The 23,193-nt window shown below is 36.9% G+C and overlaps 1 protein-coding gene across 8 annotated transcripts in view; it reads left to right on the forward strand.

The window, feature by feature from the left end:
* Positions 1–23,193, forward strand: part of STXBP4 (syntaxin binding protein 4) — a 222,494-nt gene that overhangs the window by 48,556 nt on the left and 150,745 nt on the right. For all 8 annotated transcript variants that reach the window (XR_011383518.1, XR_011383517.1, XM_070060907.1 and 5 more), the window contains 3 exons: positions 7,777–7,873; positions 11,427–11,518; positions 19,585–19,674. Coding sequence is in view for 6 of the 8 variants with exons in the window: in XM_070060907.1 (XP_069917008.1) it covers positions 7,777–7,873; positions 11,427–11,518; positions 19,585–19,674 (279 nt within the window). In the remaining 2 variants the exon portion in view is untranslated. The remainder of the gene's footprint in view (positions 1–7,776; positions 7,874–11,426; positions 11,519–19,584; positions 19,675–23,193) is intronic.

Raw genomic sequence — 23,193 nt, forward strand, 5'->3', positions numbered from 1 at the left:
AGCTATTGAGAAATGTGAACATGAAAGCAATTAAAACAAAATTAAAAATCTTAGATTTTTTTTTAAGATTTATTTTATTTATTTGAAAGACAGAGTTACAGAAAGAGGTGGAGACAGAGAGGTCTTCCATCCACAGGTTCACTCTCCAAATGGCCGCGATGGCCGGAGCTGCACCAGTCCGAAGCCAAGAGCCAGGAGCTTCTTCCGGGTCTCCCATGCAGGTGCAGGTGCCCAAGGACTTGGGCCATCTTCTACTGCTTTCCCAGGCCATAGCAGAGAGCTGGATTGGAAGAGGAGCAGCCGGGACTCGAACTGGCGCCCATATGGGATGCCGGTGCTTTAGGCCAGGGCTTTAACCCGCTGCACCCCAGCACCGGCCCCCTTATATTTTTTTTTTAAACAAGACTGGGTTTTATGAAATAGACATTGGAATTATTGAAGAACCTTTACCATCCAGTAGTGAATAAATCACTCTCTAAAGAAAATTCAACTTGATGCTCATTATTGATCCAAGAAAAAGCTAGAATAAAAGCTTCCCTTATTCAATTGTAAAATTTAAAAAAAAAATTTTAGAAATTATGTACAAAAAAAGATAAAAATTGATCCAGTTCAGCCATTTTAGATTGCTAGAGATTAAAATGAGTTTTTGCTCAACAAATATTTTTATTGTTGCCTCTGGATGAAGCATGGTACTGTTTTAGGCATTGCAGAATTTGTGGTGACTAGGACAAAAAGATATTTTATGGTAATTATAGTCTAAGGAGGGAAGACAAAGACTAAAAAAGCAGAACATAGCGCATTCAAAAAATAAGACAGGGTCACTTTGATTGATGAGTTCATCAGATTGGTAGTGAAGGAGAAACTCTCAAAGGTAAATTTTAAACTGATTCCTTTAGGGCATGGGGCAAGGTATTAGGGAATACAGTTATGACATGAAGCAAACAGTTAACACAGAGATCCTAAGAATGGAATGTAGAGATACTATGAAGCCTAAGAACAAAGAAGTGTTTCTGGCATAAAGTGAACAAGTGAGTAAAGGCTATGAATGACAAGGGTCAGGCAGATGGTCAGATCATGTAACACTTCACTGGCTCTTAAGAGGTCTTTGGATTTTCTTCTGAATTCAGTAAAAAGTCATTGTACCAATTTTAATAAGGAAATATCTTTGATCTGGTGTGTGTATGTGTGTTCATTATGGAGAATACAAATTATGGAAAATTTCAAACACTTATCTGGAAAATAGTTTTTCCTAGTAACAACTAATAGCGGTGAGAGCTGGTCTTGGAGTTTATGAACCTGAGAAAGTGTAGATAAAAACTTGCATATATAATCTGTATTCTAGAGACAGGGTCTACTGTTCTTAATAAACTTTCAAAGGTTACCTTTTTAATGCTTAAACATCTAAGAAGAGAATTTCTCATTCTGACCACACTGTATGATGAAGACATCCAGGACCCACTCCTGTCATGAATAAATAGAAATAATGGGTATAGTAAAACAAAGCAGTTTTTAAAATACATTATCAGGCTTGGAAGAAGGAAAGTAAAAAAAAAAAGGAGAGGGAGCAAAGGGAGAGAAATTTTACACAACAGAAATCTGATTTTGAATCCCTTTAGTGATTGGTTGTGTAGCCCAAGGAATGACTCAGACTCAGATATTAGGGCTTAGTTTTAATATGGCCTTAGGTCCTTTTCAGATTGAATTCTAGAAATGATATCCTTGTGTAGAGAAATATAAGAATCTAGAAAGACTGCTTGCTGTTTCTGAAAAATTTAAGTACTAGAGAAATGTTTCCACCAACCCAAGGAAAATACAGATAACTCCAAAGAAAGATGGCCAGTAAAAATGAATGGGCAGTTTACAAAAGTAAAAACCAAATGGTAGTTAAATATATGACAGATGCCTTCAAAGGGATTGAAGATAAGCACTAGTGTGGAATAATTTTCTACTCACCAAGTGGACAAATATTTAAGAGTCATACCATACCATTGTTGACTAGGGTACAAAAAGGTGGGAACTCTTATCTGACACTTATAAATCATAATTTTGGAGAGCAATTTGGCAAAATCGAACATGCTCACATGTTTTAACTCAGCAATTCTAGACATATATTCTAGAGAAATTCTAGTGGCACTATATTAAAAAATGAACAATGTAATAGTAAAAACTGTATCAAGTTCTCTTTGTTGATGAGGAGTGAAATTTTTACTTTCCTGTCTCTTAAGAGCCAGTATGCGTATTTCTTCCCATTGTGCTTTAGCAGCCAGCAAAATTCTTGATAATGCAGACTCTCAGCCATGATATCTGAGGGAGAAGCATGGAAAAAGCCAACTAATTCACACTGGACATGTAACATTAGCGAGGACAAAATAAACCATTGTCTTTCCTGGGCTACTAAAACTTTGGGTTGGGAAATCATAGTTATCAGTAGCCCATCCTGGCCAGTAGGTAGAAGAATACTATTGCAGTCTTATTTTTTTAAAAATTAATGATAACAAACAATGTAAGTATCCATAAACAAGAGAATGGATAAATCAATGGTGGTATGATTTCTACCATCATATATGGTAGAATCCAATGTCATAATAAAAATGAGGAAACCAGAGCCTTATGCATCCCTGGACAAATTTTAGAATGTTATATTTACTACTGACATTGAAGAATGGTTTAAATAAATAAAAAAGATTATATGGAATACTGTGAACAGTAGTGTATCATCAAATTAAGTAACCTAGATGAAGTGGACAAATTCCTAGGAAGATACAAACTACCAAAACTGACTCAAGTTAAAGTAGAAAAGCTGAGTAGACCTATAACAAGTAAAGAGATTGAATTAGCAATCAAAAACTTCTCACAAAAAATAACCCAGCCGCAGATGATTTCAAATTTTAAAATACCAAACATTTTAAAAAGAGCTAGCACCAATCTTTTACAAACTCTTTCAAAAAATATAGGAGAATACTTCCAAGCTCATTCTATGAGGCCAATATTACCCTGACACTCAAGTTAGACAAAAACATCAAAAGGAAAAAACAAAGCTATAGAACAATAAATCTTTGGTTGTAGATGTGAAAGTCCTCAACAAAAAGCTAACTAAATCCAGCAACATATCAAAAGGATTATATTACCAAGTAGAAGTTTTTCCAAGAATACAAAGTTGGTTTAATTTATAATAATTAATATAACATACCATAAATAGAAAACATTCTCAGCCTGATAAAGGGTATTTATGAACCCCTTCTGCTAAAATCATACTTAATAATGAAAGTCTGAATGCTTTCCCCTAACATTTGGTACAGGACAAAGATACATGCTTACTGATTCTATTCAGCATTGTGCCATAGATTCTAGCCAGGATAATTGAGAAAAAGAAGCAATAAAAGGCATTTAGATTGGGCAGGAGAAATAAAGGAATCTCTACTTCCAGATGGTACAATCTTGTGTTTTGAAAATTCTAACAAATCTGCTAAGATACAGCTACAACTAAAAATGAGTTCCAGGTTACAACAACCCAAGTCAAATTGTGTATCTGTACACTAACAGTGAGCAATCTAAAAATGAAATTAAAGGAAGCATGCTCATCATAATATCTAAAAGAATAAAATAATTGAGAATGAATTTTAACAACAGACTTATACACTGAAAATGACAAAACATTGTTGAATGAAATTAAAGATCTAAATAATTGAAAAGATATGTTATTATCAGGAATCCACTAACTTAATTATTAAGAGGTGGTAGCCTCCACATTGAAATACAGATTCAGTACAACACTTAATATAAGCTCTTTTATTTCAGAAATTGACAAACTGATCATAAAATTAATATGGAAGTGCAGAAGACCTTCAATAATTTACAAATGTTGAAAAAAACCTTATATTTTCTGATCTAAAACTTATTATAAAGCTGTAATAATACAGATAGTGTGCTATTGCTTAAAATTGAAATATAGGTGAATGGAGCAAAATTGAGATACCAGAAATTATTGTGTACATTTGTAGCCAGCTGATTTTTAACAAGGATATAAGTAATTCCATAGAGAACAGGTAGATTTTTCACCAAGTTGTACTCTGACTACAGGATATATACATGTAAAACAATGAATGTGGAACCTGACTTCCCAGCATATGTAAAAATCAACTCTAAATGTATCATAAACCTAAGTGTGAGAACTAAAACTGTAAAAATTTTGATAAAATACACTTTATTAATATTAATATTAAAGAAAAAATTCCACATCAAAAGACACCATCAGGAAAGTGAAAATATGACCCATGAAGGGAGAAAATATTTGAAAATCAAGGATCTGATAAAGCACTTGTATTCAGGATATATAATGATTCTTTAAAATATTTTTTAAACCACAGCTTAAAAATATACAGAGGATATAAACAGACATTTCTCCAAAGAAGGTACCCAGATACCCAATGAAGACAATGGCAAGTGCTGATGAGGATGTGGAGAAATTGAAACCTTTATACATTGCTAGAGGGAATGTAAATTGATACAACTGCTTTGGAAAATAATGTGACAAAGCCCCAATAAGTTAAACATAGTATTACTGTATAACCTAGCAATTGGACTTTAAGGTGTAAACCCAAAAGAGTTGAAAACGTATCCACACAAATACTGTTGCTCAAATGAATATAGCAGCATTCTTCATAATAACCAAAAGTGAAAACAACCCAAATGTCCATAAACTAATAAATAAAGTAAATGTAGTATATCCATACAATGAAGTATTATTAGATCATACGAGGAATGAAGTTTTGATACATGCTATAACATCAGTAAACCTTGAACCATTACGCTTAGTGGAAAAAGCCAAACACAAAAAACCACAAAATGTATGACTACATTAATATGAAATTTCCAGAATAGACAAATGTCAATGAGTATTTGACAGCAGTGAGTACTGTTTTTCTTTGTATCTTTGGACCATTTTTATAACTGAAGGAAAAACATACATACACATCAAAGCTAAAATCATTATTTTATGTTACATGAGGGAAATACTTACAATTTAGAAAGGGTAGAAACATGATGCTGACTAAATTTATGAATCACTTTCGAAAGAGTCTTTCCTGGTATTCTCCCTTTACACCTCATCACATTGTATACCTATGCATTAACAAGTTGCATTTTGCCATTGTATACTCTGCACGTGTTTCCTTTACATTACATATTCCACTTACTATATCTATATATTATTCTTATCCTTAAGACCATAAGTTATTTTAGGACATAGACTATATCTTGTTTGTCTGTCCCCTGGTACAGTTTTGTGCCTGAGAAAATAAATACATAAGAAACAACTTGGTAGATGAAATGATGAATGATTGAACAGATTCTGAAGGAGGGAGAAATTTGCAGGGGACAATAACTAATATTGAACTTTGCCTGCATTTTAGTATTTTCTTATTTTAAAATGTTTGTTTATTTGAAAGGCAGAATTGTAAAGAGAGAGGAAGAGATGGAGAGAGATCTTCCATCTACTAATTCACTCCTCAGATGGTCCCAATGTCCTGGGTTGGGCCAATTGGAAGCCAGAAGACAGGAGCTACTTCCAGCTCTCCTACAGGGTGCAGGGGCCCAAGTATTTGGGCCATCTTCTTCTGCCATCCCAGGAGGTGGATCAGAAGTGGAGCAGCTGTAACTCAGACTGTCACCCCTTTAGGATGACAGCATTGCAGGTGGCGGTTTAACCCACTGCACCACTACTCTGGTCCCTGCATTTTAGTTTTTGTGTGATTGACACTGTATATGTTCTTGCTGAAGTCCAATACTAAGGCACTCGGTTGGTCTTTATGTATTAGTTAAGAATTTGATTTTCTATATATAACTGAACAACCCAAAGTAGCAGTGCTTTCTGTTAGAAATCTATTTCTTTTGGGGACCAGCATTGTGGTGTAGTGGGTCCCACATGGGTGCTGGTTTGAGTCCCGGCTGCTCCACTTCTGACCCAGCTCCCTGCTAATGCATTCTGGGAAAGCAGTGGAAAATGACCCGAGTACTTGGGCCCCCTGCACCTATGTAGGAGATCCAGAGGAAGCTCCTGGCTCCTGGCTTCAGCCTAGCCCAGTCCCAGCAGGCCTTTAGTGAATGAGTCAGAGGTTGGAAGACATCTCTTTAACTCTGTCTCTCCCTCTATCTCTCAGTAACTCTACCTTTCAAAAATAAATAAATACATAAATATTTTTTAAAAAATTATTTCTTTCACATCAAAAGAAGCCTGGAAAAAAATGTGATTCAGGGCTGGCATGAAGGCTGTACAGTGTCAGGGACTCCTGTTCCAGGCAGCTTTGTGTTTTCCCATCTTTGTTGAGATACCTCACAAAGCAAGGTGACTCCTCCAGTTCCAGCACTCTTTTCTTCCTTATGTCTTCTTTTCTTGTTCTCTTCCCCCATGTCCCTCTCTCCCTTCTGCCCCTCCCCAACCCTATTAAGCTAAAATAGAGAAAGTACTTATCCCTGCTTTTGAATAGAGCTTCCCCAGCAGGGGTGGGGAACATCCAGCCCATGAGCCACATGAGGCCTGCTAAATCATTTGGTTTGGCCTTGTCAAGGCAACCACAGGTGGGACTTGAAATTCAATAATTCTATAACAGGCTGATTATTAAGTTGATAATTTTGTATGGCCCACAAATGGTGTTAAAATGTCGAAATGGCCCTTGACAGAAAAACGGTTCCCACCCCTGGTTAGTACACAGCCTGAACAGGCTACAAAAGGGTACTAGAAAATACCTTTGGGTGGATGACTGTTTCTAACTGAACACCGTGGTTGGTTCTACGGCTAAAGAAGAGGATAGACATTGAAATATGACCGGCTGTCCCTGAAGTTTTCATCAGTCGTGTGTACTAAAAGGAGAAGTTGGATTATCCATAAAGAATGAACCTGACAAAAGGAAGATATGGGTACTAGAAAAAGCTTTTTAGTTTACTATTTCTGTAAGTCTGTCCCTATCAAGCCATAAATTAGAATATTTTATTTTTGACTAAGTTCTCCTCTCCCTCAGTTTTTCTCTTGAAGACAAGATGATAATCAAATATTCTTCATGTTTTTGAGTTTTGCTCATAAATCAGATTTAGTAGGACTCTCTTGGAATTTTTCTTCTGCCAACCCATACATACAAAGAAATAACTTGATTTTTTATTCTGGAGCTATGCTTATAAAACTAGGTATTTCAATATTTGCACTGAAAAAAATTGACTTGGTGATAGAATTGGGAAGCTAATCTCTTATGGGTAATTAATCCATAAATTTTCAACAGACTTTCATTGGGCATCTAATGTTGGTTAGTGCTCTTTTTTTTTTTTTTAATCAGAATCCTCCACATTTTTTTTTTTTTTAATTTGACAGATAGACAGTGAGAGAGAGAGAGAGACAGAGAGAAAGGTCTTCCCTCTTTCCGTTGGTTCACTCCCCAAATGGCTGCCACGGACAAAGCTATGCCGATCCAAAGCCAGGAGTCAGGTGCCTCCTCGCGGTGTCCCACATGGGTGCAGGGGCCCAAGCACTTGGGCCATCCTCCACTGCCTTCCCGGGCCACAGCAGAGCTGGACCAGAAGAGGAGCAGCCGGAACTAGAACCCAGCGCCCATATGGGATGCTGGCGCCGCAGGTGGAGAATTATCCAAGTGAGCCACGGCGCCAGCCCTGGTTAGCGCTCTTGATGTTGATGATTTTTTCACTGGGTTGTAAAATAACATTGCAATGAGAAGTTTTATTCTTTAGAGATTGGAAAAAATCACTTCACATGAGTCCTTTTCCTTCCAGGCTCTAAATTATCTTGGCATTCAGCCCACAAAGGAACAGCAGCAAGCCCTGAGAGAGCAAGTACAAGCAGACGCAAAGGGGACAGTGTCTTTTGGAGGTAACATTAGGTTTATCATGTTATCACAGAAGCTTGGTTCAAGAGTTACCCATTTTCATTAAGAATGCCTGTTCTTTAGAAGGAGAGAATGAAAAGTAAACCACATCTGCTTCAGGTTCCTTATTCGAAACTACTGCATCTCAACTAGGATTGCTAGTCTAGATGGGTCAGCAGAAAGGATAACTTTATTAGAAACTTCTACCTCTGAAATATCATTGTCATATTTTTATTTAATTCATAAACATTGCTTTACATTGATCTTAGTTAAAAGGCCGAGAAGTGGTAAACGTTGCTTTAGAAATAACCAAAGAACCAGTAGAAAATATAAAAATCCTAATTTTGCTACTGTGAGATTAGTTCTAATTCTTTTTACAGCTAATATGATATAAATATTTTTATGATACTTAATTATTCTTACTAACAGCATAATGTGTCACTTAGTTGACATACTATAATATTTCATCTTTTGGCCGGCGCCGTGGCTCACTAGGCTAATCCTCCGCCTAGCGGCGCCGGCACACCGGGTTCTAGTCCCGGTCGGGGCGCCGGATTCTGTCCCGGTTGTCCCTCTTCCAAGCCAGCCCTCTGCTGTGGCCAGGGAGTGCAGTGGAGGATGGCCCAGGTGCTTGGGCCCTGCACCCCATGGGAGACCAGGAAAAGCACCTGGCTCCTGGCTTCTGCCATCGGATCAGCGCGGTGCGCCGGCTGCAGCGCGCCGGCCGCGGCGGCCATTGGAGGGTGAACCAACGGCAAAGGAAGACCTTTCTCTCTGTCTCTCTCTCTCACTGTCCACTCTGCCTGTCAAAAATAAAAAAAAAAAAAAAAGGAAAAAAAAATATTTCATCTTTCTACTTTTGTCAATTTTGATGGTTTTTCAGTAACTGACATTACAAATCTGTATTGCCATTGTGAATAGTCATGTTTGCCTTCTTTCCTAGAATAAATCACATAAATAAATGATTTGGATTTTTGACAATTATTGATAAATCGTTTTACAGAGATATTTTACATATCTATTGTTCTTACATCAATAATATTTGAATGTAACGATTTTTGGTTTCCCTACCACCATTGAATATTTAATTTTTATGTAGTAAACGCAGATGGTATTTTAAAAGCATCTATATTGCTTAAAAAAATGAAAGAAAATTCACCTTTTGGTTTCAAGTGATGATGATAGCATAATTTTGGTCCCATCTCCTCTTGAGAAATCACCCTAAAATAATAATAGTAAGAAACAGAAATATATGTATAAATCCAACTATAATATCTGAGGACAGAAGGCAAATGAGGAAAGAGCAGTAAACAAATGATTGAACTGAGGCAAGTAAAGTCCAGTATCTGAAAATATAAATCCCATTGAGAGGTGATCTGACCCTTAGGAACTGAAGGGATCTGGTGTTTCTGCAGACTGCTTAGGCAAGGCGTTTAAACCAAGATTGTAGAAAATCTTTTTAAGGAGAGTTATACGTGTTCTTCCCTGCCCATTCTAAAGCAGCCCAGCAGCTACCACTCCTTCACATCTCCAGGAAAAAAGAAGTTTGTTTCCTTGAGAAACTAAACCAGAGATGTCGCTCCCCCTCTTCATGGAGGAACGACACTAAACCCTGCCTAGGCTTCATATCCGAGTCACGGCACCATTATGTCGCTCCCCCTCTTCGCGGAGGAACGACACAGGACCTGCGCTGTTCTTTTGTCTGCTCGGCCCTCCCCGGGTTTGCTGCTGGTTCTTCCTGGGTTGGCTACCGACCCTTCCACCTCCGTGGAAGGGCGGTTCCCCCTGCCACTTTCCCCACTTCCGCGGGGGAGCGGCACACCGCCGGCCGGCTCTCTCGGGGGCTGCACAGGTGTTCCTTCAGATAGATGTTCCTGGTGCATGTTGTCTCTCTCCTCCTTTATAGTCCTCTTCCACCAATCCCAACTCTGCTACCCACACACCGAGTACGCTGCTCTCCTGCAATCAGGAGCAGGATCAGCTCCTGCAGGTCATCACTCAAGTTGGCGAGAGGCAGCTGCGTAGAAGTTGTTACTCCCTTCTCAGCGCCATATTGTGGGAGAGCAGATGCATAGAATAAGTCTTAATTCCAGTAACAGTCTAGTCCGAGTTGCTCTCCACAAGAGAGATTATGGACCTATAGTTGCCAGCAGCAAGGGAGTTTGGAGAAGTATATGGGGAGTCACTACTTATAATACACACCACGATCACTCAGTGAAATCCAAGTTTAGACATATAATCAGGAGATTCGAGATTTTTCTCTTAAAAAACTCAACAAAATGTCAGCTGGCCATCTGATTGTCATGGTGTGAAACCTGCCAGTTGACAAGGCCAGTTATGCATGCAGAATTGCTGGTCTATTTTATTTTAATAAATAATTCTTAAATATAAGCTAATACCCTGGTGTTCCCCAAAATTTGGAGAAATTCGCTAACAAAAAATTTAGATCCCCAAACTATCAAACAGAAAAAAGGAACTCAAAAAAAAAAAAAAAGAAAGAATGAAGAGCATTATTATAATTAACATAATTATAATTAACATCTTTAAGAAGATAAGTGAAGGCAATGCATCCATAAAATAGGACCAGTGTGTTCTAAACTAGAAGGTCAGAGAACACTTAAAATGACCCTTCAAAAAAAATTGAGAATACATAGATGAACAGATCTTCTAGATCTGAAGAAGTCATGGACTGCTGTGACACGCATTTGCCAAGGAGCCTTGGGCAGTATAAGATGGTTGACCTGTCTTAGCTCCAAGTCTGTTCACCTGTATAATGAAGAGAATAAGAGGCCCTCCCTCTGCAGATTATTGTAAGGATGAGATTGCTGAGCATCATGGCTGGCATACAGTGGCTGTGATACATAAACATTAGCTGCTGCTATTATTATTAAACCTCAGCTCCTTCCAGCTTGAAAAGCCCTAAGTCATAATATTGTCATATGTTTGAGAAAAAGTTCTCATAATACAAGAGTTGGGAATTAAATAGTGTCTGTGAAATGTATTTGCTTTATTATTTTCAGAAGTGAATTATTAATTTTAGCAAAGTTACCTAAATTAAGTTAAATCAGTTTCTCTCATCTCCTGTTTAAATCACTTCATGAGAATCATTTTTATGTTTTTTAAGTTTTTTCATTTATTTGAGAGAAGCATATAGGCTGACAGATCCTATCTGATGGTTTTTCTCTGCAAATGGACTGGAACCAGTAACCAAGAACACAGTCCCGTGTAGGTGGCAGGAACCCGATTACTTGAGCCATTCCTGCTGCCTCCCAGGGTCTGCACTGGTGGGAAACTACAGTCGGGAGCCTGGGTCAGGAATAGAACCCTGATGGGAGATGAGGACCTCTTACTGCTCTACTAAATACCTACTCCTCTCTCTTCTTATTTGAACTTATATTTACCTGTAACTTCAACCAGTGCTATTTTAAGATAATTTATGTAAGTTAAGTTTGAAGAATTAGTTATAAAATACATAGTTTCAACTTAACATAGAAAAGTGTTAAGATTTACTAGATGAGGTTAACTGCTGTGTTCTTACTGAAATGTTTTCCATTTTAGATTTTGTCCAGGTTGCCAGAAACTTATTTGCCCTGCAGTTGGATGAAGTAAATGTTGATACACATGAAATTTCAAACATATTAGATTCACAGGTAAAGTATGCCTTATAGAATTGTCTTAATTGAATTAAAGTCACAAGCCTTGAATGTTACTTGTCATGCATGTAGACTTTTTTCTCTTTTTATTTTGAAAGTATACACATAATGTGTGTTCCTTCAAAAAATATATAAAATATAGACAGTTTCTCTTGAGCTTCCCATGCTTGTCTGTCACTTGCCCCTGTGTTACTTCTATCCCTAAGTTTACCAGCTTTGACAGTTTGACTTGTGGAAGGATACATACCATAATTAGCTGACTATACAGATAGATAATGTATGTGTGTGTCCATTCTGATCTGTTTTTTTTTTTAATTTTTATTTATTTATTTGAGAGGTAGAGTTACAGACAGTGAGAGGTAGAGACAGAGAGAAAGGTCTTCCTTCCACTGGTTCACTCCCCAGATGGCTGCAATGGCCGGAGCTGCACCAATCCAAAGCTAGGAGCCAGGTGCCTCCTCCCAGTCTCCCACTCAGGTGCAGGGGCCCAAGCACTTGGGCCATCTTCCACTGCCTTCCATAGCAGAGAGTTGGATCAGAAGAGGAGCAGCCAGGCCTCGAACCAACGCCCATATGGGATGCTGGTGCTGAAGGAGGAGGATTAACCTACTGCGCCATGGTGCCGGCCCCCTTATCTGTTTTATCTCACTATAAAGTACAGTCAGATAAATACTCATATCATAAATGCATGCCATATGAAATTTTATTATCTGAACCATCAGCATTATATGAAGAAGCACTAAATATATGTGTTACCTCAGATGTTCTCCTACCTCCATGTTCCTTTCAGTTACTACTGACAGATCCTCACCCAAAATCAGGAAAACACTCTTTTGCCTTCTAATAACATAGATAAGTTTTACCTAATTTGGTGTCTTATATAAAATGGACTTATGGAGCCCTGATACATTATAAATTTTATTTTTAAAGATGCATGTATTTATTTGAAAGGCATAGTTACACAGAGAGGGAGGGAGGGAAGGAGGGAGAGAGAGAGATGGATAGAGAGAGAGAGAGCCTTCCATCCGCTGATTCATTCCTCAAGTGGCCACAATGGCTGGAGCTGGGCCAATCTGAAGCCTGGAGCCTGGAGCCTGGAACTTCTTCCAGGCTTCTCACATGGGTTCGGAGGCTCAAGCACTTGGACCTTCTTCTGCTACTTTCCCAGGTGCATTAGCAAGGATCTGGGTAGAAAGTGAAACAGCCAGGTCTCGAACTGGCGCCCATAAGGGATATTGGCATCACAAATGGAGGCTTAACCTGCTAACGCCGTGATGCCAGTCCGGAAACTGGAATTTAAAAATAAGATTATTTTGTTGCTAAAAATGTTGAAGTCCGTGTGTAAATGAGAAACCTTCAGTAACATCATGGAAAATGCATGTTATCAAAAAGTTATGCAAGAATTTAAAAAATTTTTGTACCAAAATAAACTTACCTTTTTTCATGAAAATTTTGAACTATACTTGGACTTAACAGTACAGAATTATCAAAACAATAGAAATATGATAGAAATTTTGATAATTTTTGAAAGTAACTTAAAAAATATAAATTCCTATTTTAATGGGCTAGAAGAATTATTTGCAATCCACCTTTATCATTTATAAAGTTTCATATTTCCAAGGGCATTTCTAGGTTTTTTATTCTGGTATGACTTCTTGGCTTCATAAATCTTGATAACTGGTAAGACATGTTCTCCCACCTTGTCCTTTTTATTTATTTTACTTGTGAATTCTATGTATTAATTTTCTTTTAAATACATGATTATAAGTATCAAAAACTATAGTACATTTTATATTATGGAATAGTTTTTTTAAATGAAAAAATTTATAATCATTGGAAACAAAACCATGATAAATACTATATATTTATCATGTACATGATGTTTTAGAATATGTATACTGTATAGTAATACTCAATAGAGGTAATTAATGTATTACAAACTCACATGCTTGTTCTTTTTTTGGTGACAAAATTTAAAATTCAGTCTCTTAAAAATTTTACAATATAATACATTGTTATAGGTGTAGTCATAACTTTATATTATTGACCTATTCACTTATTCCCCCTTACTGAAAGTTTGCATCCCTTGACCATCGTCTCCCTAACCTCTTATCTCCCATGTTCTTTTTGAATACTGCTCTGCCTACTCTTTGCTCTTATCTTGTCCAGATAAGTTCCACCAAACACTTACTCTATTGAATTTATGGATGATTTTAGGAAGATGCAACATGTTTGTAAATTTACTTCTTCCTGTCTGTAAACATACTTTGACTTCTTATTTATAACTTTTTAAAAAAGATTTAATTTATTTGAGAAGTAGAGTTACAGACACAGAAAGGGAAAGATAGAAAGAAAAGTCTTCCATCCACTGGTTCATGCCCCAAATAGCTCCAACAGCTAGAGCTGACCCAATTTGAAGCCAGGAGCCAGGAGCTTCTTCTAGGTCTACCACACAGGTGCAGTGGCCCAAACACTTCGGCCATCTTCTACTGCTTTCCCAGGCCATAGCAAAGAGCTGGATCGGAAGAGGAGCTTCCGATCGGTGCTCATATGGGATTCCAGCACCACAGGCAGAGCTTTAGCCCACTACATCACAGTGCCAGTCCCATTATGCATAACTTTTAAGTGTCATTTACTGCATTTTATATTTTCTCCAATAAGAGGTTTTATAATCTTTTGTAAGGTTAATTAATCTTTTTATCTATGCTCTTTATTGCCATTATAATAAAGTGTCTTCCTAAATTTAATTTTAAGTTTTTTTAATTTTGTCTAAAAATGCAATTGATTATCACATATTCTTATATCTGGCAACCTTGTGCTCATTTGTTTTTCATTTTTCAGAAAGTATTTGGTATTTTTTTTCTTTTATTGGCACCCTTTTTGAAATGCTGGTATTCTAATAAAGGTCTGTTTGTTTTATTTTTTTCTTTGTCTTCAAATATTACTTTTAAAAAAAGATTTGTTTATTTATTTGAAAGTCAGAATTACAGAGAGAGGGAGAGACAGAGAGAGATCTTTAATCTGCTGGTTCACTCCCCAGATGGCCACAGCAGCTAGAACTGGGCAAGACCAAAACCAGGAGCCAGTAGCTTCTTCCAGGTGTCCTACAGGGTGCAGGAGCCCAAGCACTTGGGCCATCCTCCGCTGCCTTCCCAGACACATTAGCAGTGAGCTAGATTGGAAGTGGAGCTGCTGGGACTCAAAACCGGCACCTGTATGCATTGCAGGTGCTGCAGAGGGCAGCTTAACCTGCTGCACCACATCACCGGCTCCTCAAATATTCTTTATAATATGGATGGTCAAGTACCGTGAATGCTACTTTAAATCCATAAATTCAAGCAAGGGCATAAATAAATATTTCTGATAATTTCTTCTTCTAGTTCAAATTTAGAAATCAAATTGCACTTTTATTTCATATGGTGGTCCACTGTTTTCAAGTAATATGCCTTTTTGCATGAAGTTTGAATATTATTTATTATTTAGTGGTCGAAGTGCAGCATGTAAGTATGCAATTTATTAGAGAAAAAAGTGATCCACTGATTTAAAAAATTATGTATGTCTCTTTTTTAATGTTTCATATTACTTTATCCTATTTAATAAGCAATCTTTTACTGCTAAGTAAATTGCCAGTTATAATCACCCAAAGACCTCACCATTTTGGTAACTCTATGGAGAACACCTCCTTCTCCCAGAATTCACAGGCACTTATTTGTCAGGACAAATTCTGTACATTTGGTGGAGGAGAACTAAGACTGTATGAGAGCATAGTTTTCTTCCTGCTGATTTGGGTGTTGACAGCAGAGCATTGTTTCGTTACTGCCAGATATTTCTTTAAGCTGCCATACCCATTGTTGATGAGGCAGGGAAAAGATGGTTGAGTAGCTTACAACATGCCCATGAAGTGGGGATTTCAGAGTACTTTGTAGGAGCATACAGAGCTTTTTTAGCAGCTGCAGAGAGATTCTTATGCTCCAAATTAGTGATTTACTTCCTTCTTGCCAGTATGATTTTAGGGTAGATAGGAAGGTGTTTAATCTGTGAAACTTTGATAGCAAAAGCAATTTGCTGTTGCATTAGTATAAAATGTTCTACATGCCCATAATTTCCTGTTTGTGGCTTCAGATCAAAATGTTGTGCAATAACCACTATATTAACTTTTAAAATTTCTTATATTGTGTTCTGCTTGTCAACACATAGAAGATAGGCTCTGAAGTCTTGGCTCTTTTTTTATTTCTCTTACTTTAATCCACAAAAGAATACATTTTTCCCCATACTCACATATATAACTGAAGCAGGTTCCCTCAAAGCATTACTTGCCTTTTCTGCATTTATATATTCCTATTTAATATTCAGTTATATTTTATTAAAACCTTAGTTTCAGAATTCACTAATAGATGATGTGTTACAATTTGAAAAAACACTATAGAAATCACTGCTTGTCATGTGGTTCACCAAAAAACAAAAGAAAATTATTTTATGATGTAATTCCCCATCTTTCTTGTGTTAAGAAACAATGTATTGCTTTATCTGAAGTATATCAGTTGTGGTTGAAGATACTGACTGGCTGTGCAGGTGGGGAAATTCCACGATGGTTACCTCCTTAACCATCTCATTTTCACAAACAACAGAGTCAAGTCTGTGCTCATTTTCTTTTCTTCTTGGTTGGTAAAGATGGCTTAATTTAAAAAAATTTTTTTTTACTGAAATAGAGAAGACTCATTGTAATAGAAAAAATCTGTTCTTGAACTTCACAATAAATAGAATCATAGAGTATGTACTCTTATGCAACTTGCTTCTTTTGTTCATCACTCTGTCACTTTTGTTCATCACTCTTAAGATTTCTTGAAATGCTATTCTTTAAGTAGGTATAAATCAGCCCTGCTTTTGTTTATTTTACAAAACTTTTAGGTTCAGAAGAATATGGCATTTAGAACAGAAAATAAAATTTTCTGATTGTGATTTCAGTCGACATTGCTCTATTAAAAATTCCACATACTGCTACACCTGCTGCTGGCACAAGGTTATACACTAAAATGGCAAGGTTGGAACCCACATTTAGCAGTAATCTAAATTTAACAACAGCAGATTGTAGTCCATCACACTATAATGGTTTTACCAGACTAATCAAGTGTCATGAATGGATTATCCTAAAATCAGAGAGAACACTGCAAATTCACAATCTGGACTCTTGTTAACTCAATTCTGTGAATTGCAAATCACCATTTTAACAATAGAAATAACATAGAATGGACAATATCAAAGTGACTTGTACATGATAAGACTGAGTAGTGTTTCACTCATATGGGTCATGCATCCCTAATCCAAATATTTTGAGTATCACATCACATCATTTCAGATTTGGTTCACTTAGGTTTTTGGATTAGTGTATGGCCTACCAGTAAAATCTGAATATTTTATTCCAGATCTGAAAAACTTAAAAATCTGAAACACTTACAGTCCCAAGTATTTTGGATTAGAGATACTCAACCTGTACTGAGATGTGATATCAATGGCATTTGTATGTGTGACAGTAAACGCTTTATAACCACTTTCCTTAAGACTCACCTGTAAAACACCAAATATATATTGAATAACTACAGTATGCATGGCATTGTGTTAAGTGCTGTAGTACATATTGTTAGGATAGATAAAACTCGACTATTTACTTTAAGGAAATGTCGTGGACACAAATAATTTTGGTAAAACCGCATTGTGTGATAAGGCCATAATAGTAATTGAACATTCAGAAAAGATTCCTAACACAGTTGGCATTTGAGTGAATTTTGAAGGTTAAGTGGGATTCTGTCTGCTTGAGAGGTAAGTAAGGAATAATAAGAGTTATATTTTAGCATGAACCAAAAAAAAATTGTAAGTTGTAAGCAGAGTAGTGTGCTTTTAAAGAAGGTAATTGGTATATGCAGATAGGTGAGTAGGGTAGTACAGTCACAATTTTATAAGGAGTGAAGATAATCAAATGGGTTCCTGAGGAAAAGCCTTATAAAAAATTAGAGTGAAACAGAAATTATTGTTCTGTTTAAAATTAATTAAGGTGGGGAAATGTGGCCAATGGAATAGTGGTTTTCCAGAGTTGATACAAATCAACTAAAATTATGATGGGGGGCCGGTGCTGTGGCACAGCGGGTTAATGCCCTGGCCTGAAGCGTCGGCATCCCATATGGGTGCTGGTTTGAGACCCGGCCACTCCACTTCCAATCCAGCTCTCTGCTATGGCCTTGGAAAGCAGTAAAAGATGGCCCAAGTCCTTGGACCCCTGCACCCACATGGGAGACCTGGAGGAAGCTCCTGGCTCCTGGCTTCGGATCAGTGCAGCTCTGGCATTTGTGGCCATCTGGGGAGTAAACCATCGGATGGAAGACCTCTCTCTCTCTCTCTCTCTCTCCCTCCCTCCCCCCCCAACTCCACCTTTCAAATAAATTAAATAAATAAATAATAATAAAATGTATAATCCAACCATTTCAATATTGAATAGCAGTGTTTCCCATATCGTGTGCTGCAGATGTAAGTTCCTTGAACTAGTACAAAACAATTTTTTAAAGTGATGTGGTGAATAGGTGGGGAAATGGTAGAAGTCATTAAATTATAGTTCTTATTTGGAATGCATAGGCTTATTAACATAATAAAGCTGTTGGAGACCATGTAGGAAAGAATGTTAATATTTTGTAAAGCCTATACCACTACCATCCAAGTTTCTTTTTTACAAAGCAATAGTGTAATATCCTTTGTAGCACACTTTTAGAAAGATTGTTACTTTTGAAAATCTGTTCAAAATCTAGGACAATATAGGAACTAATTCTTATGACTATGTTTGTTAAAGAGTACTTCTTTGTCGAGTAATGAACAGATGAAGAATATGAGATCACATAAACTATGGATAATGGCTTTAGATACCCAAAAGTTAATATGGTAGGAGAAAAGAAAATAGTAATGTTGAGAGAAAAAATGTCTTCCCAAACTTAAAGAATGACTCCTAAAGTTCACCAAGCAAATCCGAGTTAGTTACGTTCATTCTACCATGGTTTTTGTGGAATAGTTAGTAAAGTCACAGACCATGGGGTCAGACCTCTCTGGCAGTCTAATGGTCATATGTGAGCTGTGAAGCCTTAGGCAAGTTTCGCTAACCTGTCTGTGCTCATTTCCTCATCATAAAATGGAGACAGGGCTATTTCAATATTGAATACATATAGTTCTTAGCAGTACATCTGCATATGATCAAGTTTCCAATAATGCTTAATATTATGTATATTGTCTTTTCATAAACTATACTCGCTTCTTTACCTAGAGGGTCCTACTGTAAGCACACACTTAACATACCAATCACTTTTTCCACTTAATCCTTTCTATTTTCCATACTTTCTAGCTCTTTTATATCTCTCATAGAGAAGTTAGACTTGGATTTTATCTCTGATTAGATTCCATTGGTTTTTACCTCGTGTTGACTGTCAAACAGATCATGCTAGACATAAGAGATATTGCCATACCTGCTATTTTTTGTTGCTATTCACTTGTACATGACCGTTTACACTAAGTTTGCCCACAGTTCCTGTGTAGGAATCTTTTTTAAGCTACTTGGCTGTTCTATTATGTTTCATATAGTTCAAACGAGATGCATAATTGATGAGTATTTTATTGGGCTCATATAAACAACCTTGATTTTGTTAGCCTTAGGTATAACGCTCTTGGAATGAATATCTCTAGGGAATAGTTTGTGGTGTTAATTAATTTCTTAAGTTTGTTGATATTATGAACAGTCTTAGAATTTGGACTTTTAAGGAAAATTGTATTGTTAGGAATCATAAATGTAACAAAATAATATATATCTTATTATTATTATCTCAATTCTGGTACAAATAACAAGGTTAAGCTTAAATAATAAGATTGCTCCCGATTTATATTCTCTCTTATCTAATCAAATAACTGAAAAGTTAGAAACTGCATTTTGTTATTAGAGTGCAAACACTGAGGCTAGTCTCAAAGGATTTTGTGTTAGTTCTCATAATTAGCATCTAATGCAAAACTTTTCTCTTGTATTTTAATGTTGACAGCTTCTTCCCTGTGATTCTTTAGAAGCAGATGAAATGGAAAAGCTTCAGCATGAAAGAAATGATGCCTTGGAAGAAGTGAACACACTCAAGGTAACCTAAAATTTATCTTCTTTATATAGAAGTTCTTTTTGAAAAAAAAAAAAAAAAAAGAGTAATTAATCCTGTGTTGAATTCTGATGTATTTGGGCTTGGTTTTATTTTTAATGAAGAAATATTAATACGAAATAAAATTCTTTGTTCAGTTAGTCTTTAGGTGGCTCACACAATTATTTGTACTTCACAACATCCTTGTTAGATTTAGTATGAACAGTGGTTTTTGCTTACGCCTTCTTATCTGGCTACCTCTCAACCTTTTTTCTCTCTTGTTGGTGACAAGGACCAAATTAGGTGAGGAGCCATTGAAACAAGCAGTGACAGTTTCGATCCTTTTATGTTCATTGGGAAATACATTTTTTTAATTGCGTAAGGCCATACTTAAGGGACATCATGGTTTGCTAATGTACTTTAGAATTAAGATAATATGATTTAAAGGAGGAAGAAATACACATGTGCTAAATATACCAAAAAATTTTGATTCTCCATATATAATTGCATTGTTTTTAGTAGAATATTACATTTAAACTACAGTTTTACAGAAAGCTGTTATATTTTCCAAATCTTCAAGAAAGGCAGCATAACTACTTCATTTACCATTTTTTTTTTTTTTTTTTGACAGGCAGAGTGGACAGTGAGAGAGAGAGACAGGGAGAAAGGTCTTCCTTTGCCGTTGGTTCACCCTCCAGTGGCCGCCGCAGCCAGCGCTGTGCGGATGGCACACCATTCTGATCCGAAGCCTGGAGCCAGGTGCTTCTCCTGGTCTCCCATGGGGTGCAGGGCCCAGGCACTTTGGGTCATCCTCCACTGCACTCCTGGGCCATAGCAGAGAGCTGGCGTGGAAGAGGGGCAACCGGGACAGAATCCGGCGCCCCGACCGGGACTAGAACCCGGGGTACCGGCGCTGCAAGGCGGAGGATTAGCCTATTGAGCCACGGCGCTGGCTACTTCATTTACCATTAATTCACACAGGAATATTTATTTTTGCTTCTGACTACAAAAGTGAAATTCTATTGTTAATTATTGAATTTCTATTAAAATAAATTTTATAATAAAAAGAAAACTTTATTCCTACCTTGGTCTAACTACTCCAACCTCTGAAAGACACCATTGATAATCCTCCACCTTGCGGCACCGGCACCCCGGGTTCTAGTCCCAGTCGGGGCGCCGGATTCTGTCCCGGTTGCCCCCCTTCCAGGCCAGCCCTCTGCTGTGGCCAGGGAGTGCAGTGGAGGATGGCCCAAGTCCTTGGGCCCTGTACTCCATGGGAGGCCAGGATAAGTACCTGGCTCCTGCCATTGGATCAGCGCGATGCACTGGCTGCAGTGCGCCTGCCGCGGCGGCCATTGGAGGGTGAACCAACGGCAAAGGAAGAACTTTCTCTCTGTCTCTCTCTCACTGTCCACTCTGCCTGTCAAAAAAAAAAAAAAAAGGTATGCAGAATGGGTATATGGGAAAGATCTGTACCTTCCTCTCAATTTTGCTGTGAACATAAAGCTCTCTTTTTGAAAAAGTCTTTAAAAGTAAATAAATATAAACTTTACATAAATTATTTCATACACTCACATTTTTTTAAAAAAATTGCCTTTTTTTCTCAGTGTTACAGTTATATACTTTTTGGGTAAATATATACAGATCTCCCATATTCTTCTGAATGGCCCTCCTATATTTTTTAAAGATACTATTCCAAATTATTTGGTCATTTCCTTATTGATGATTAATTCTACCTTTAACAGCTTTGTAGGTGTATCTTTGAGTAATTGTGCAAGTATATACACAGAATAAATCTCTAAAAGTAGAATTGCTTTATTAAAATATATAAACATATAAACTTTTATATACATTACCACATTCCCTTTGAAAAGTCTTTGCCAATTTACACCCCTTCCAGATGTATAAGAACATTCTACTACTACAGGAATATTTTAAATATGTATTCTCAAAGCCACTGTCTTTCCATATTTTTAAAAAAAATAATGAAGAGTTTAATTAGCAATCATTTCGTCTTACTCTATTGGAAAATTTAGCCAGTGTTGACAACCTCAATGTGATAGCATTTTTATATGATTTATCTCTGTGTGAACCATTTGATCTTGTTATTTATCAGAACTTTCAGAGGCTCTTAGGTCTTTTTTATTTCCTTAAAGTTTGTCATTATTAAATTTAATGATGTATTTAAGTTTTTATTTGAATATAATTCTTAACTATTAGAATTTTAACTTAAAATTTTATATAGAATGCTCATGTAACATTTGAATAAGGCTTCCCTGAGGAATCATTTGATAAATTAGCATTCACCTTTAAAGTTCATGAAATGTAACTAAAAATATCCTAATGTGAAAAATACCTGAAATCTCAAATAAAACAAATTCTACATTTTATAATTACCTTCACACCAAAACCTACCTATGGGCTAAGAATTATTTAAAGAAGTATACAAGACAGTGTACAAAATAATAAGTATTTTATTTGAGGTAGCATTTATATTTTCAGTGTTTCTACATGTATTATACACATACACATGAAATGGCAGGTTATTAAGTAAAGGTTATATAGATGATCTCTCATCACTTTTCATTATCCTGTGGCCTTGTTATTATTCATGTCTGATTTAAGGTACAAATTAAAAATGAAACCAAGATAATTGTATGCCATTGACTAATTTCTATTTTGCAAAAATGAGTTTTTAAACCACTGTGTTTATTTAACATGAACTCTTTCTTCAAAATTCACATTGCTACTGCTTTGCAAAGGTGAATGAAAGTAGATATATTTTCCATTTACAGATGCAAAAAGTAGGGCACCAAGAATGAAGGTGACTTGCCAGAACATAAAAACATAGGAGCCAGCAGTCTCTTGGCTCCTTGTCTGTGACATATTCATTAGATTGTTATATTGCATTCATCTTCATATACTTTCATTTCACCTCTTAGACAAGATTGAGCTGAAATAACTAGAAAGCAGATTGCCTTTTGTAAACATTGCAATGTTGCTATGAACCTTTACTACTCAAAGTTGAAGCAGTTCTTCTGTTCAAATTGATAGTAAAATGGCTCATAATTACTCTTAATATTTCCTTTTTTTTTTTTTTTTTTTTTTTTTTTTGACAGGCAGAGTGGACAGTGAGAGAGAGAGACAGAGAGAAAGGTCTTCATTTGCCGTTGGTTCACCCTCCAATGGCCGCCGTGGCAGGCGCGCTGCAGCCAGCGCACCGCGCTGATCCAATGGCAGGAGCCAGGTACTTATCCTGGTCTCCCATGGGGTGCAGTGCCCAAGCACTTAGGCCATCCTCCACTGCATTCCCAGGCCACAGCAGAGAGCTGGCCTGGAAGAGGGGCAACCGGGACAGAATCCGGCGCCCCGACCGGGACTAGAACCCGGTGTGCCGGCGCCACAAGGTGGAGGATTAGCCTAGTGAGTCGCAGCGCTGGCCAATATTTCTTATTTAACCAATAAAATGTGAATTTTTAAAAGATATACTCAACAAAATTGGACATTTAAGGGCATATGCTTGAC

The sequence above is a fragment of the Oryctolagus cuniculus genome, chromosome 17, assembly GCF_964237555.1.
Source record: "Oryctolagus cuniculus chromosome 17, mOryCun1.1, whole genome shotgun sequence".
In the NCBI taxonomy this organism is placed as follows: domain Eukaryota; kingdom Metazoa; phylum Chordata; class Mammalia; order Lagomorpha; family Leporidae; genus Oryctolagus; species Oryctolagus cuniculus.